Source organism: Pectinophora gossypiella, chromosome 1 (assembly GCF_024362695.1).
Source record: "Pectinophora gossypiella chromosome 1, ilPecGoss1.1, whole genome shotgun sequence".
In the NCBI taxonomy this organism is placed as follows: Eukaryota; Metazoa; Arthropoda; class Insecta; order Lepidoptera; family Gelechiidae; genus Pectinophora; species Pectinophora gossypiella.
Window position 1 is genome coordinate 15,244,383 of NC_065404.1, and position 17,013 is coordinate 15,261,395.

At 39.1% G+C, this 17,013-nt stretch overlaps 1 protein-coding gene across 2 annotated transcripts in view; it reads left to right on the forward strand.

Moving 5' to 3' along the window:
* Window positions 1–17,013, forward strand: part of LOC126370237 (uncharacterized) — a 565,986-nt gene that overhangs the window by 531,903 nt on the left and 17,070 nt on the right. For both annotated transcript variants that reach the window (XM_050015052.1, XM_050015061.1), the window contains 3 exons: window positions 8,254–8,341; window positions 12,344–12,566; window positions 14,260–14,347. In XM_050015052.1, coding sequence (XP_049871009.1) covers window positions 8,254–8,341; window positions 12,344–12,566; window positions 14,260–14,347 — 399 coding nt within the window. The remainder of the gene's footprint in view (window positions 1–8,253; window positions 8,342–12,343; window positions 12,567–14,259; window positions 14,348–17,013) is intronic.

Sequence of the window (17,013 nt, forward strand, 5' to 3'; positions counted from 1 at the left end):
ATTGCTGTACAGCGAGGAAATGCGGCTAGTGTAATGGGCACCTTCGCGCCCGGATTAATCAGGGGCGGGCTTTTTGACGAGTGCAGTAAACAGCATTATTTTTGTTAATTATTGATAAGTCATTTCGTGTTTAGAAGTGTTTTAAAAAAAGTTCATCATCATCAAACTTCATCTTACGATGAATGTACCTCTGACTACCTCAATTAGAATATAGTCGTGAACTTATGGTATCTAGAGGAAAATAGAAAATCACTGCATTATAGTTACAGCCAGCGGTTGTCATCGAAATTTTGGTACCGAAATTCCGGGATTTCGGGATTAGAATAACAACCAGTTTCCCGGATTATGTCCCGAATTTTCTAGAGGGATGTATCTAGAAGATAACAAGCGAACTTAGGACTTCATCTTCTCCGTTTTCGAGAAATTTCGATAAACTTACTTTGGAAGTTGTTACAGTGGTTGAAATTGTTTGAGAGTCACTTTATGAAATGGAACTCGGGTTGAGTAGAGGATACTTTGCATAGTTTAATGACTTCTTGTTAGTTAAATCGAGGTCATAATCACTTGAAAATAATAACTAAAGTATCGGTGATAGTTAGTAATTCTGGGGAGTAAATCAAGATGCAAACGATTTTGAAAAGTGACACATCATCCCTAATTTAACAGCCACGCTCTTGTCGGTGTAGCATTTTCCATGCTACATTTTAGGGGAAAAATAGGGCAATGGTTTCCCTCTTGTCTTCCGCCCCGCAGTACTCTGTCTGACGCGAGTGGGATGGCGCCCTAGTCTATTTCAAAGCCATACTAGGACTCCTGTCCTCCGCCTCTGAATAGTACTGACAGTTACTGCTGCCCTCTGTCAGGTTCCAGGTTACAGTCCCTGTGACGCGCCCCTTCCGTCATCATATCAACTCAGAATCATGGTCTGAACCATTCCTCAAAGTTTTCGCTACGATGTCACTAACATCCTGTATACTATAATATTTAATCCTCGCCAGCTATGTTTAAGACCCGTGTGATCTAAACGTGATGTGACACCTTTAGATCCTTTAAAATTAAAAATTAAAAAACCCCCGACCAGAAAAAAAGTACGCTAACAGCAGACCATCTCAGTGGTTCCAGATGACATTAGTATTTCAAATGTCAGATCCCACATATGCTTGCAAGCAAACTGAGTGTGTAACATTCCTATCACACCTAACAAACGACCTGATGACCTTGAAGACCTAAACCTATTTCCACCAAACATAGCTAAGAACACTCTCGACTGATATACATTTTAAACAAAAAAACCGCATTAAAATCAGATCATCCGTTTGGGAGCTACGATGCCACAGACAGACACATACACATTTACACAGACACGTCAAACTTATAACACCCCGTCGTTTTTGCGTCGGGAGTTAATTATTACTTCGTATAAAAGGAAAAATAACTAGATATTATTCTTAGAATACAGAGAAGTGCTATTCCCAATTCGAGAAACAAACATACTCGATCTAAATCAGAAAAAAACATGTTATTTTCCGAAAACATGTCACGGTAGACCGTACCTTTATCTTGCCTAACGAAATTCCCAACTTGGTACGAAAACGCTCTCATGATGAGACGTTAAGTAAACTTGTAAGTTACTTACCTACTCTAGTTTTCTCAAAGGAAAATGAGGGACGGCAACAGTGATAGAAATAGCCCACAATATGAGAATGAAAGAGTGAGATGTAGTTACGTGAGTTTGCTACGGAAACAACTTAAGTCCGCAACTTCGGAACTCACTTATCGGAAATTTCGGGATCAGAGGTACTTAGTTTGTAATATTTCGGTGTCAGATATAAAAATAACGCCCTCCATGGTCCAGTGGTTGAGCGTTGGGCTCACGATCCGGAGGTTCCGGGTTCGAATCCCGGTCGGGACAAAAATCACTTTACGATCTCTGGTTTGGTTAGGACATTACAGGCTGGTCTGATTGCCCAAAAATAAGATGATCCGTGCTTCGGAAGGCACGTTAAACCGTTGGTCCCGGTTACTACTTACTGAAGTAAGTATGTAGTCGTTACATGAGGCACGTCAGGTGCCTTTGGCGGCTCAATAATAACCCTGACACCAGAATTGATGATGTTGGTAATTCACCTCACAACCTACACGATAGAAGAAGGTATAAAAATACATATAGGTACATGTCCAAACATCGAAGAGTGACATGACGTGTATAGTTTTACCTGTGAACGCGAAACTTGTTAGTCGTAATCTACTCGCTTGAATAGTTTCATAAGACTAAGCCGGTCCACTCTGAACGAAAAATAGACTGAGTAATTTGGTCTTGCTTTTCCCACATGCGTATCGTCGCGTCGATAGACTTGAGACATTATCTAACACGATTTGTATGTTCGTCTCTTAACGCTCTGCCACGGAACGTGTTAAGGGAGTGAATTAATTTACATATATAAATATTGTTGTTGTTTTCACGTGACTTATTGTAGATTGCCGCGTACGGCATTATAATAAATAATAATAAAAACATTTATTTGCTCGATATACATTGTTAAAGGTCTTAAATCTAGTACAGTAGGTATATTCAACCTGTATTCAGGTGTGCAAATTAAGCAGAGGGCATGCATAACATAATATAAGTCAAAACAAACTGAATAAATTGTGGGATTATATAAAATTAAATTACTTACATCAAAAGATTTACTTACAATATATTTATATCATATTAATTATCTGGAATCATTTTCATTTTTAGTCATACACATTATTTATAACTCATGTGTAAGGTATTCGTTCACTGTGTAGAAACACCTTTCTCTCAACCATTTAGTAAGAACTCCTCTAAACTCGGGAGATTTTAAAGCTTTTATATTTTCTGGTAGTTTATTATATAATTCTATTGTAGCATTATATGAATTTTTTCTATAGATGTAGGCTCGGGAAGGAGGTTTGTAGAGTGTATTGACATATTGCGATCGAAGGACTGACATTAACTACTTGGCCGAACAAAAGAGCTCTGAGAGCTCTCACCCGGTACAAAATTTAAGACAACAAGCATGATGGTCCCCCGTTGATCGCGAACGAATATTATAATATCACTTTTGACAGTGTGATCCAATTGTATTTTAATTAATCAACGGCAGCTGCGCAAATCCCACCAGATCTGACGGGGACAGCAAAAATCATTTACAAATTTAATCCCAACTATTACCAAAAATGGACGAACGAATGATAATACATCTGCGACCAGCACGGGCTAGAGTTGCAATCATTTAAAATTACCGGGACTTGGAGAGAAACCCGGGACGGGAGATTATATTTAAAAATAGTAATAGTGTACAATGTGTTAGGGACATCGTAGCGAATACTCAGGGGGATGATTCGACCATGACTCTGTGTTCATATCAAGTGGAATTTTCTGTGGGGAAATTCATGAATATTTTAGCGTTTTTTTTTTAAAATATTATCAGTTTCATACTTTTGCGACGAAAAATTCCACTTGTTATAACTCGGAATCATGGTTTGAATCATCCTCATTACATAAAAAAGTCAATATATAAAAAAATCTTAATTAAAATAATGTAGAACATTTAATAAATTCATATCTCAAATAAACAAGTATAAGATTCATTTTTTCAATTCCCAAAATATTCAGTAATTTAATAATACTAAAACGTTATACGACTGAGCACAGTCAATAAAAAACAGGTAAATCTTCTAATGTATATAACTGCTTCATACATAACATAAACCTAAATAACCTATGTATGGAGCCCACCACGCTGCTGCACTACGCAATATCATACTTTTTCGGACAATTAGATGATTGAGCCTGCAATTAGCCTCACAAAGTGATTTCGACAATGTTTCCATCGGGAATCGAACCCGACCCTCCATAATTGAACCCGACGGTCTATCCACTCCTCGTGTAGGCGGCGTTCAAAATGCAGTTTGAAGCGGTAAAATGTTTAATTGATAGGGCGGTGATGAAGCCAAGACGGCACTGACCTTGGGTCTTAGGCGCCTACCGTGCTAGAGGTTCTTGGGAGAGGTGCTACTTATGAACAGCCGCTTGAAGCCTTATACCGCCTAGCCACCTTTTCACCTTTGCCTATATACATAAACAACAAACAAACATATATTATACAGATGATGATGATGTGATCCAGCCGATTTCGGGTACGGCGACTGCTTCAACTCCGACGTTCATGTGCTCGCATGTGGCTTATATAGCTAATCTTATTGGAAAAGATCCTCGCACATAGCGGGCATGTGAGCACACCATTTAAATATGTATAATTGATAAATAAATTGTTACGATTGACATGACGAATCACGATGTCTCGTTGGACAACTCTAGCGGGATTTTAATCATTCAGAGTTTCGCGCTCCGTAGAACCTCATTGTATGTAATTCTCTTCAAACCGGGAATATTGTTCGATCTGAATCCGACCTGTTTATTTACCAATCCTTTGTTTACGGATTTAAAGGACACAATAGCATCACGACTGTATCCCCGAAGGGGTAGGCAGAGATATACAGGCTGTCTTCTTCTTCTACCGTGTGGGTTGTGAGGTGGAGTACCAACCTCATCAACCCTGATGTCGGAGTTACTATTGAGCCGCCAAAGGCCCCTAACATGGCTCATATAACGACTAAGTACTTATACAGGCTGTTAGAATATACTTTATGGCACTTAACAACTAGTTACATCACAAACAAGAAATGGACGTTTACAAGGGTGGACTTATCTCTAAGAGAGATCTCTTCCAGCCAACTCAGAGGTAGTATTAGAATAACTGCGGAAGAATAAAAAGAGGTGCAATATATTAAATACATTAGTAACAACGTAACGAACACTGAGGGGGATGATTCAGCTCATGATTCTGAGTTAATATCAAGTGGAATTTTCCGTCGTTACGATGTCACTTACACCCCGTACAAGTACGACTGGTAGCCACAATTACGTATGGGTGTTAGTGATATCGTAAGGAATATTGAGGGGATGATTGAAATCATGATTCTTGTGTTCTTATTTTTAATTCCATACTTTTGCGACGGAAAGTTCTACTTGATATCAACTCATAATCATGGACTGAATCATCTCTCCAAGTTTTCGTTACGATGTCACCAACACCCTGTATAGTTTATAGAGTATTACCCACTCCTCGCCAGCTATGTTTAAGTATTGATTTTCTAAGATAGACCATCTATTTGTTTTCTTACTAAAATTTCAATTAGATTTAATGTTCAGTTATTTTGTTGCCTAAATAAATGCTTAAATTATTTTTTCTGAAAGGACATTCCGACCAAAATTGCGTCTACAAGAAACGTGGAAAATAATATCTTTTTTTGTATCGGACCCGCCAAACCTTTTTTAATACCACGGAATTGTAGCGAAGTTATATCCGGACGCAACACAAGGTTGAACAAAAAGCTCGGCGTAGCGTCACGGAGGCCGATGTAGGCCGTTTCGCTTTTAAAAAACTTTTCTCATTTTGCGTCGCATCGTCCCCGCGGTGTGGGCGCAACTTTTTGTGCCGCCCCCACACACTTGCGAACGTTTTTTATTTTTTGTTTTATAACACAACATAGCCTTTGGTTTTTTTTTCATACAAGACCATTAACCCGGCTCCAGGGGGGACAGAGTCACCTTCTCTGCCCTCCACTGAAGCAATTCTTGTTCGGCGCGTCCTTGCCGCGGGGGTGGGTGCCTCTTACTTCAGTAGGCCGGAGTGAGATGATGGCTGAGTTTCGATAGGGACTCGGACCTACGGGGTATAACGTAGAATGCTTGCCCAGGGATACGGGTGAAGACCTCAACGGTTGGGAGCCATCGGTATGGCAATGCAGGACGGAAGAGGCGAGTCACAGGGACTGTAACCTGGAACCCGATAGAGGGCAGCAGTCAGTACTATTCAGAGGCGGAGGACAGGAGTCCTAGTACGGCTTAGAACTACTCTGGGCGCCATCCCTCTCGCGTTAGACAGAGTACTGCGGGGCGGAATGCAAGAGGCAAATCACTGCTCTGTTCTCCCACTAGGGTCGATTTTCTTTCAAATATTCTTCCTCTGAGACGACGCCCTGAGCCGAGGTTCGCGCACAACTGGGCACCCTCAGGCCTGTTGTATTTTATTTTGTACCGGGTGACAGCCCTCGGCGCTCCCCATTTGTCCGACCAAGTAGTTAATGCAATCTGCGGCAAATCTATAGAAACCGAGCAACCTCCCGTTGTTTTAGATCATTTGTTGGTATGCCAAAAATTCGGCACAAAACACACAACACAACAAAATTCGAAAGGTATAGGAATTTAGAACGTGTGCTGTCAGCGAGATAACCAGCCAGGACGTGGAACTAGTGACCAGGAGCGATGCCAACCAGAGAGGTTAATATCGTTACAATACTACCAGCCAACCTTAATATTAACACGTTAGTTAAAGTAGCTGCATAAGCGAATGCGCGAATGTAGACGCACCACCGAGCACAAAGTACAATTTCAACAAATATGCTGTCAATCTATTCGTATTACGGGCAATATTTCGCAAATTTTCGCCCGACAAAGTTTACACGAAATCGTTAACACTGAGTACATTTGAGGTGACTTTTGTTCGTTGTAGCATAAAAGTTTGAAGTCGGAGAATTAATGTGATTTGGTTTTTTGTAACACGACATTACATGCTTGTATCTCTTGAAGTATACAGTATTTATACTCACTTCTTGACAGCTTGTTTATGTCTCATGTAGTAGGGGGCAATCTTTGTGTCAAATGCCTATTATTAAATGTGTTCACATAACATAAGACATAACATAGAATACTGGAAACCACGTGATATCAATAATCTATGATCCAAACATGAACTTCCAAACCGCGAAGGGAAAACCAGCCCACTATAGGTTAGGGCACCCCGAAATTCTCTCGGGAATGTGGGTGACCAAAAGATTTAAATGTAAAATGATATTGCCAAACAAAAACAAAGGGTCATAGGTATCAACCTATCACATAAAATTGTTTGGTATAATTCTTGAATTCTTCTTACTTTACAATTTTATTTCGGAAATATTCAGAATCGAATTTATTGTTTATATTTTTATTGTTATTATTATTATTATTTTGTCTTTATATTAGTAAGTATAATTGTTCTTGTAATTTCATAAGATTTGTACGCGTATGTAGGTATGTCTATCTGTAGTATTATACACTGCATGTATCCTTATCGTAGTAGGTCTGCTGGAAGAAATCTCTTTTTTAGAGATAAGCTTACCTGTACTGTCTGATTTCTTTGTGTGTTTCTTTCTGTGTTCTATTGTGTACAAATAAATAAATAAATAAATAAATCGAACACGTCTGATTGTTTTTATCTCAAAGTTTACGTTGTATCTTAAAACTTTCCTCAAATTTACTTGATTGTACACTATAAAAGGCAAGATGTAAAGACGAACTTTCCTTTTACCTGTCACGTCTGTTTAAACAAAAACGGTAAAATGTACGAGGAAAAGATATGAAATAAAAGAAAAAACTGAAGTTATGCACACATTACGTCCTAACAAAAAAACCTTTTGAGACTGTCCCTGCTTTGGTCAGGATATTGCAGGTTGAAATAACCTGATCGTCCGAAAAATAAGATGATCCCGTGTTTTGGAGAGCACATTAAGCTATTAGTCCTGTCGATTAGCCGTAAAACAGCTCCAAGAACCCGCAGTGGAGCAGTGTGGTGGAGTATGCTCCATACTCCCTCCGATTGATTGAGGGGAGACTATATAGGCTGTTATGTTTACGTTTCCTAAAGTAAATATGTAGTCATTATATGAGCCATGTAGGAGAATTTGGTAGTTCAATATAAACCCTGACACCAGGATTGATGTCGTTTATTGGTCTTACAGCCCACCAAGGGACGAAGTCCCTTTCATTATAGAAGGAACAATCTCTTCATAACATAACAAGTACAAAATTACAAACATAAGAGAAATAGAAAAGTACAACAGGCGTACTGCTAAGTAGCAATCTCTTTAAACCTTCGGTTATAGGATAATACAATACAATACAAATATACTTTATTGCACACAAAATACAAAACAAATTTACACAAATGATGATAGATACGGTACAATCTGGCGGCCTTATTGCTAAGCAGCAATTTCTTCCAGGCAACCAGTGGAAAGGAAACATTATTACAATTTGGTGCGGGACAGTGCATCTTGTATAAAATAAATAATCATAATAAAATAATAATCTACCTTTTACACAATATCTTTTTTTTGTTACAGGCAAAATTAGAAACAAAAGCGCTGAAAGCGAAGAGGCCAGGGTTCACAGACGACAGATACAACGAGACATCATACTATATTGAAAATGGTAAGTGTTTATGTATTTACTTTTAGAAACCTGGGACCTGACAGAGGGCAGCAGTAACTGTCAGTACTATTCAGAGGTGGAGGACAGAAGTTACGGATTTGAAATACACTGCTCTGGGCGCCATCACACTCGCGTCAGACAGAGTACTGCGGGACGGAAGGCAAGAGGGAAACCACCGCCCTATTTTTCCCTAAAAAAAATAGCATGTGAAATGCTACACCGACAAGAGCGTGGCTCTTAGTGATCTGATGAGAAATATTTACAGCTGAATACATATTTTTTTAACCGATTACTCTAGCCATAGCCAATCAGCTGGCGATAGCTAACACTTCAGAACCCCGATACCGACAAAGAAAAAAAAATGCCCCTGACATGGCTCACGTAACGACTACTTACTAACATCAGTAAGTAGTGACCGGGAGCAACGGCTCAACGTGCCTTCCGAAGCACGGATCATCTTACTTTTTGGACAATCAGGTGATCAGGCTGTAATGTCCTAATCAAACTAGGGATAGGTGGAAGAGATAGGAAGACGAAGGCCTAGACGTACGTCCCGCGATCAGATCCTGGATGTTTTGAAGAAAGGTCACGTTAAGAGTACGCTAAACCGCATGCATGAAGACTTCGATCAGAGTGGAAGATGCAAAAGTGGTGAGTCAGGAGTGTAGGAAGTGGAATCCCGTAATCTCTGCCTACCCCGACGGGAAATAGGCGTGATCTTATGTGTGTAATAAAATATGACAGAAATAGATTCATTAGAATTTATAGAACACGATCTAATCCAATAAGCTAAGAAGACCATGAACCAATCGGTTCTTCCAAATCTGGAAGAGGAAATCAAAGGGATTATTTATGGAGTAAAGTGATTGAAAAAAAATTTCGTTTATAACCTTAATCCTGCTTGAAGCCATTTTTTTCTTTTTTAAGAAAGTTCCGGAGATAACCGGGTTACGCAACCTTATTCCATAAATTGGAAAAAAATACGGTACCTACTTATTTTCAGTAGGTTTGCTTTTCAATTTTGTGTGCCGCTTACTTGTGGCTTTAGCCGCCCTGGAGTTAGCATCAATGTATGTACCTACTAATCGGTAAATCTTAAAATTATCGTTGTCTGAATTCGTAAGAAATACATTCAGATGTGTTTTTTTCATCAAAACCTCGCAATAGACACGCTAGTTTCAATCCAGGTCTAAATTTGTGATCTCAATTTAAACCTGGATTGAAATTAATTGAAAGGGATCGAGTAACGATCTCCGTGGTCCAGTGGTTGAGCGTTGGGCTCACGATCCGGAGGACCCGAGGGCGATTCCCGGTGGGGACATATCACAAAAATTACTTTGTGGTCCCTAGTTTGGTACATTACTCGCTGATCACCAGATTGTCCGAAATTAAGACGATCCGTGCTTCGGAAGGCACGTTAAGCCGTTGGTCCCCTACTCACTGATGTAAGTAAGTAGTCGATACATGAGCCATGTCAGGGGCCTTTGGCGGCTCAGTTGTAACTCTGACAGTAGGGTTGATGACGTTGGTACTCCACCTCACAACTCACACGATAGAAGAAGAGGTTTTATTGAATTCACATCACTATGTGATTTTGTGCGATCCAGTGTTCCACAGGACCACAGCGACTTCACCGTTAAGACGTTCCAAATACATCAAATCATGGGCAACACGCCTTTAACTTTTTTTTAATATCAGGCCTATCACCCCTCCTTTACAGTTAATAGCCTGAGTCATCTTACCGCAATGCTGTTCCTTGGTTTAATTCACTCAAGAACCTTTTAGCAAGGCTTCATAAACAGTAACGAGTTATTGATTGCTCTAACGCGTTGTAGAAGCGATGCATCATGATTGTATGATAGTCGGCATTAGCTTTGCAACGGCAATTTGTGAGGTAGTTTTTTTTTTAAACGCGCTTTCAACTCCCCTAAATAAAAAGTAAAAAAGAAAGTAAAATTACGCGTTAAGCCGTTGGTCCCGGTTACTGCTTACTGATATAAGTAAGTAGTCGTAACATGAGTCATGTCAGGGCTCTTTGGCGGCTCAATAGTAGCCCTGACAACAGGGTTGATGAGGTTAGTAATCCACCTTACAACCCACACGAGAGGAGAAGACTCCCCTAAATAACTTAACATAACATAGCATCACACCTGCAGGCAGAGGTGGGCAAAGGTGTATAATTTACACACCTACTCCACGCCAGTTATATTTAAGTCCCATGTAAAAAGGGGCGAGCCCAGACTCAGAATTTTATCGCGCTAACGGCGATACTATGATAATGATAATGATGAATATTTCTCCATTTTTAGTCCCGTCATAGACCTTAAAGATGACTTAATCAGAGGCAGAAAAACGAAACTACACGGAAAAAATATATTTGGTAATCAGACCCTGATTTAGGAATACAAAACAAGGTAAAAGCAGTTTATATTATGGAGCTTCGTTTGGCCCGTCGTTTGTCACTTCACTGGGTGGTAGCCAAATACGTTTCATTGTCTGCATTATTTCCTTTGGCCTTGTCTGGTTGTCTGGTTGGGGTTCCGTTGGGAAATGGTCGCTCTAAAATCAACCAGTCATCCGTTTAGTCGACTTTCGACAAATTCTTCTTCTGACATCACAGTCTATATTTGTCAGATTCTATGTTTGACAGATTATTTGATTATTTGTCAAACATAGAATCTGTTAAATATGAAATCTGCCGAATAAACGCAATCAGCTAAGCCTTAGTTTTCCGACACTGACCCCGCTGGTGCTCCTTCAGAGCTTATGGCTATCGGCCCACTCCGGGCCACCTCTTTCAAACATAATCCTCAAAGACAATGCCTTGAGCCGAGATTCGTACCTCCTTGACTTTCTTAGGCCTGTCGTGTTAAATTTTAGGGTGAGAGACCTCTATTCTTTCCATTTGTTCAACTCATTATCACTCATTTAAGAGCCACGCTCTTGTCGGTGTAGCATGCTACTTTTTAGGGAAAAATTTGGCAGTGGTTTCCCGATTGCCTTCCGGCCTGCAATACTCTGTCTGACGCGAGTGGGATGGCGACCAAAGTAGTCTATTTCAAAGCCGTATTAGGACTCCTGTCCTCCGCCTCTGAATAGTACTGACAATTGCTACTGCTCTCTGTCAGGTTCCAGGTTACAGTCCCTATGACTCGCCTATTCCGTCCTGCACTGTCGTTGCGATGGCTCCGTGCTGTACCGATAGCTTTGTTCAACTATGATGTATGAAATACCATTTGAGGAAAATCTACAATAAGTCACGTCAAAAAAGTACCAAGTAGAGCTTGGGACCCTATTACTAATCCTAGACAGCGTAGAAAGCATCGGGACCATCCGTTCACGAGTCCAACTCGCACTTAGCCGGTTTTATTTTTTGGCTATTTTATACGATGCAGTAGTCTAGATTCTAGACACCTCACCTGCATTGCTGAACGCTGATTTTGGGGCTTTGTCCAATTTAGCCTCGTTCGCTGTTGCGGTTCAGAAATGCTGATGAGTTTTCTGGTTTTTAGTACAAAGAAAAGTTTTTTTCTACTTTTTCTTCTACTGTTTCTACCATTTTAGTTAGTGTATCCACTGGCGGAACTCTCAGTAACTTCATTTCACCGACAACATAAAGAATTCCATGTGAAGAATTCTAAGCACGCATTTTTTTTATTTAAGTCATTAAAAAGAATTAAGCACATGTCGTTCATAATCCGGCCAAGTAGTTAATGCCCCTTGCGACAAATCTACAATAAGTCACGTCAAAAAAATTATCTCAGCATAATATAATATGATTTTATATTCATTATGTTACTGATTCTATCGCTTGTTTACAATAATATCTTAATGTCAACTACATTATGTTAGATCTAACAAAATCCTTAGGGATCACTACCCGACGTGATAAACGGACAATTTCTCATTTTATCTTTACCCTGAGGTAAACTAAGTGAGTGAGGTCGGAGACCTCAAGGAACCCTTATTTGGACACATTACTTATTTACACCTCTTTTACAGGTCTCAGAAAAGTATACCCCTACTACTTCACATTTACCACCTTCACAAAAGGGAGGTGGGTCGGGGAGAGGATTCTGGACGTGTTCGCGAGAGAATTCAGGGCTCATCCTGCTGCTGAATACGAGAGGTGCATCAGAGCCGGTACTCTCACTGTCAACTACGAGAGGGTAGACCCCGACTACAGATTGAAACACAACGACCTCCTAGCCAATGTCGTCCATAGGTATTGTTTCTTCTATACCACAAGTGTAGATACCTTAAGTTGAGACATAGATGAAGCACAATTTAAGTTATCACATTCTACTGTTTACAGATTCGATTCTTCACATGTTTACAACACGTTACATACATTTTTTACACGTTATACACATTATTCACACGTTACATACATTATTTACACGTTACACGTATTTTTTACACGTTATAAAAAAATTATACACGTTACAAATACAAAACATTTGTAAATAAATATTAACAAAGTCTCTTCTATCTCGCCTAAATATTCTTCTTTAGCGAGCCGCTGTGGTGGAAATGTATTAGACTTTGCATCGAAATATTAACCTACGATTAATTTTTAATTTTGCTCATGTATTTTGTAATGTTCAGTTGAAACCGTGTCGTATGCGCACTATAAGCTTCTGTAAAGTCTATGTAAATAGATCGACAGTATAACAATGAATTAAACCTTCTAAAACGAAAGCACCGAATGAGCATGCGACAGCACTGTTACAATTTACAAAATATATATTAGATTTTATTAACAAGCCGATTCGGTAAATAAATCAATCGGCTTTTTTCTAAGAGCCGATTGCGTCTTTCACATTGCACGTAAAGTAACTACCACGCATGTTCATTTGTTGTTTCAATCTCGTCTAATTTTGTATATCATTTATGAAACCTGTCTAAATTGTGACGAACTCTGAGCAATGTGTTGTCGAACTGATTAATAATTTATAACGATAACATTAGAAGGCCCAGACACTTAAAAAAATACACCTTACCATTATGCTTTACTAATAAAAATACACAACCGGTGAACGTGTGTTTTTGACAGTCAACCAAAATTAAATCCGATTGGCTACTTGACTGTTTTCGGATGAGAATTTAAAAAATACAGACGCTTATTTTATACCTCTTAAAATAATTTATTTTTTTCGAAAAACCTTTAAATAATGGAAAAAAAACAAATATTTCTTCAATTATTTTAAATTTCGCGCGAAAACGGTTGGTCTCATGATATTTCGCCCAGTAACGTCACATTTCAACAAACAAAGAAACTGTCAAATAATATAACTTGAAACCTGACAGATAGTTTTTGTTTATCTTGTGAAATGTGACGTCACACGAAGCTCAATCATGGCCGCCCGTGTTTCAGGTCCTATAATACCCAGATAAAAAAACGCATTCTTATTTTGTAAAAATAAATATTTAAAAATGTTCTTCTTAAAAAAACTATTGGATAATTGTCGTTAAACGATGAACTACCATATCCGGCATATTTCATATTTTATTGTTACAACTGTCAGGCAGCCAATTGTCAAATAATTCGATTGAACTTTGCTTGGCTGTAAAATACTTACACACGTTCAACGCTTTTTTATTTTTTATTGGTAAGTCGCTAACGGTATTATTGGCATTTATTAATTTACTTACTGGAACATAAATCGAAGCAATAAGTACTACTTTAGTACTTTAAAAAAATATAAAGTAGTACTTATTACTTTTTAGATATTTTTACACCCATTTCAATCAAAAAGACAATTATTTTATGGCAGTGTAATTATAGATGGTGTCTGAGTTGCTTTAAAATTTAAATATAGTAACGTATCTTTCTCAAAGTTAACACTACATCGATGGTTTTGCTCAGCGTTCCGTTCTACTCAAAGCCCGTAAGCCTGACGTGTGTATCGTTGCAGGCACGAAGTACCGGTGACCAGTCAACCGATCACCCTGGTACATATCGACGAGGACATTGTCGTTGTCAACAAACCAGCCTCTATCCCCGTAAGTGGCAATTGAGACAGCCATGTTATGTGTCGCTTTCATACTTTATGCTTCTATTTTCTATACTTGGTGTAACATTTTATGCTTCGTGTAACCTTTTATACTTCTTGTAACCAAAAGGTTACACTAAGTGTATAATTACTTAGTGTAACATTTTATGCTTCGTGTAACCTTTTTATACTTCTTGTAACCTTGTATACTTTCTGTAACCTTTCATTGTTGCATGCTCGGTGTTAACATTTTAGGTGGTAATAGACAAGGTTTGTATCTTATTTTCTGTTCATAGTTTAGGTTTTTAGTAAGTATTTCACTGCTAAATAGCAACACAAGCTTTAAAGGCACAGGCTTTAGACTGAAATGCACGAAAGTTTCAAATGAAAGTTGCCTGCAAATTATTTCATTTGAAATCCTCTGAAAGCAACCGCAGGAATCCGGTTTCTGAAGGCTGTTCTCCTCAAAGTCCTGTGCCGTCAATGTAAAGCGGTCGGTTTCAAAAGCTATGTGTTGAAGAACTTCTAATATTGCTGAACCGAGCTTCTCATATCCGCTTTTATCATACAACCAGGAAAGCTTACGGAAGCAAGCATTATGCGAACTTCCTCACAATGCAATATGCGTCATTGAGACAATTGATGCTTTGAATATACGTAATGTAGATGACAATTTAAAATAGCAACATGTTATTATGGCCGTTTTGACACATTACAATAGCGACGTAAATTGTCGATTTATTTATCGAAAATATATTATTATTATAATCAAATGCAACTATCATCTGTAAGTTTTTGGGTTTAAAACTAGTATTGCAAATAGTACAGGTTAAAAAGTTTCGAAATATTTTATGACTGACCTCTAAAGTACAGCTATTTTAATGTAGTTATTATTTAATAATACGAAACTTGATGGGTAGGACAAACGTCAAAACGGCTATCATAACGTTTAGATACTTTCTACGAAACATCAAAACTTAATTTTGGTACGAAATAATATGTTATGACGTCATCATAAAATATTCAAACGTGGAACGCTTTGTTACATATGGTCCAAGGGTACTAACTTTCAACACCCATCAATTCGAAAATCGAATCGCGCTATGGGGAAGGACTCTTACATATCTACCTAGAGTTCATATTACACTAAGTTTCGGAGACTATAATGAAGATGACTTGGTAATTAAATTTCGGGTACAACTTTGATATGAAGCGTCGGTTTAGACTACATAGAATTAGTTTCAGTTATGTTTACACCCTTAATTCATGTCGTATAAAAGCACTAATAAAGAGTAAGAGCTTTTAGTGATCCCCAAGTCCAGTGGTTGAGCGTTCGACTCACGATCCGGAGGCCCCGGGTTCGAATCCCGGTTTGGGCATATCACAAAAATCACTTTGTGATCCCTAGTTTCGATAGGACATTACATGCAGATCACCTGATTGTCCGACAGTAAGACGATCCGTGTCTCGGAAGGCACGTTAAGCTGTTGGTCCCGGTTATTACTTATGTGAGGGGCCTTTGTCGGCTCAATAGTAACCCTGACACCGGCGTTGATGAGGTTGGTAATCCACCTCACAACCCACACGATAGAAGAACACTAAAGTTACGTCCTATATAATTTTCCAGTTCTCAAGTTTCTGTTTTGTGGTATAAACCAAGACTCGTTGGAATGTAGGCATTGGTGTCGGCATTTTGCATGTAAAGCAGCTTAACCCGACGGTATAGTGGAAAATTCCCCTCTCAATGTAATATTCAAACCGCAACGGTTGAATATAGATTGATCTACCAGTTTTCACGTATTTACATAAAAAAACTATCCGCATTATGTCATCATCATCCCCCCAGCATTCTCCCGTTTTTCACAGGGTCCGCTTACCTAATCTGAAGATTTGACACGTCCCGTTTTAACAGAAGCCGACTGCCTATCTGACCTTCCAACCCGCGAAGGGTAAATCAGCCTAAAACAGGTTAAGTCACATACCTCCGAAAATGCATTTCCCGGGAATGTGGGTTTCCTCACGATGTTTTCCTTCACCGCTAAGCACCGTGATAACAATTTATGATCCAAACTCTCTCTCTCCTTGGCATTTATTATTCCCATCTGATGGTATGGTCTGTCTTCTTCGTACTTCTCTTCTACTTCGCTCTATCAGACGTGTCGTTCTCGGAGACATTGCACATACACAGGTCCTTTTTGACCATATCCGCCCATCTTGTTTTTTGACGGCCTCTTGGCCTATGATTCAAACATTTATGATCCAAACATGAATTCGAAAACAAATTCGACAGTCATTGGTTTAGCCCTGCTGGATTCGAACCTGCGACCTCAAAGTGAGAGGCAAGCGTTCTACCAACTGGGCTACCACGGCTTAATCGGCTACTCGTACATTGTATGTATAGAAATAACGCAACTTTGTATGAAAACAGTTACGATTTGGCAACCGGATGTTACCGCTATTACCCTCTATTTTCTCGTCACGTTTTATTGACGGCAGTAACAATCGATTTGGATCGTCTATTTTGAATTTAGAAAATGGCTAAATTAAGACGTTGAATCTCTGTGCTGCTACGAGTATCTTCTATCGTGTGGATTGTGAGGTCAATAACCGCCCTCATCAGTCCTGGAGTCAGGGTTACTATTGAGGCTCCAAAGGCCCCTAACGCATGTACAGTCA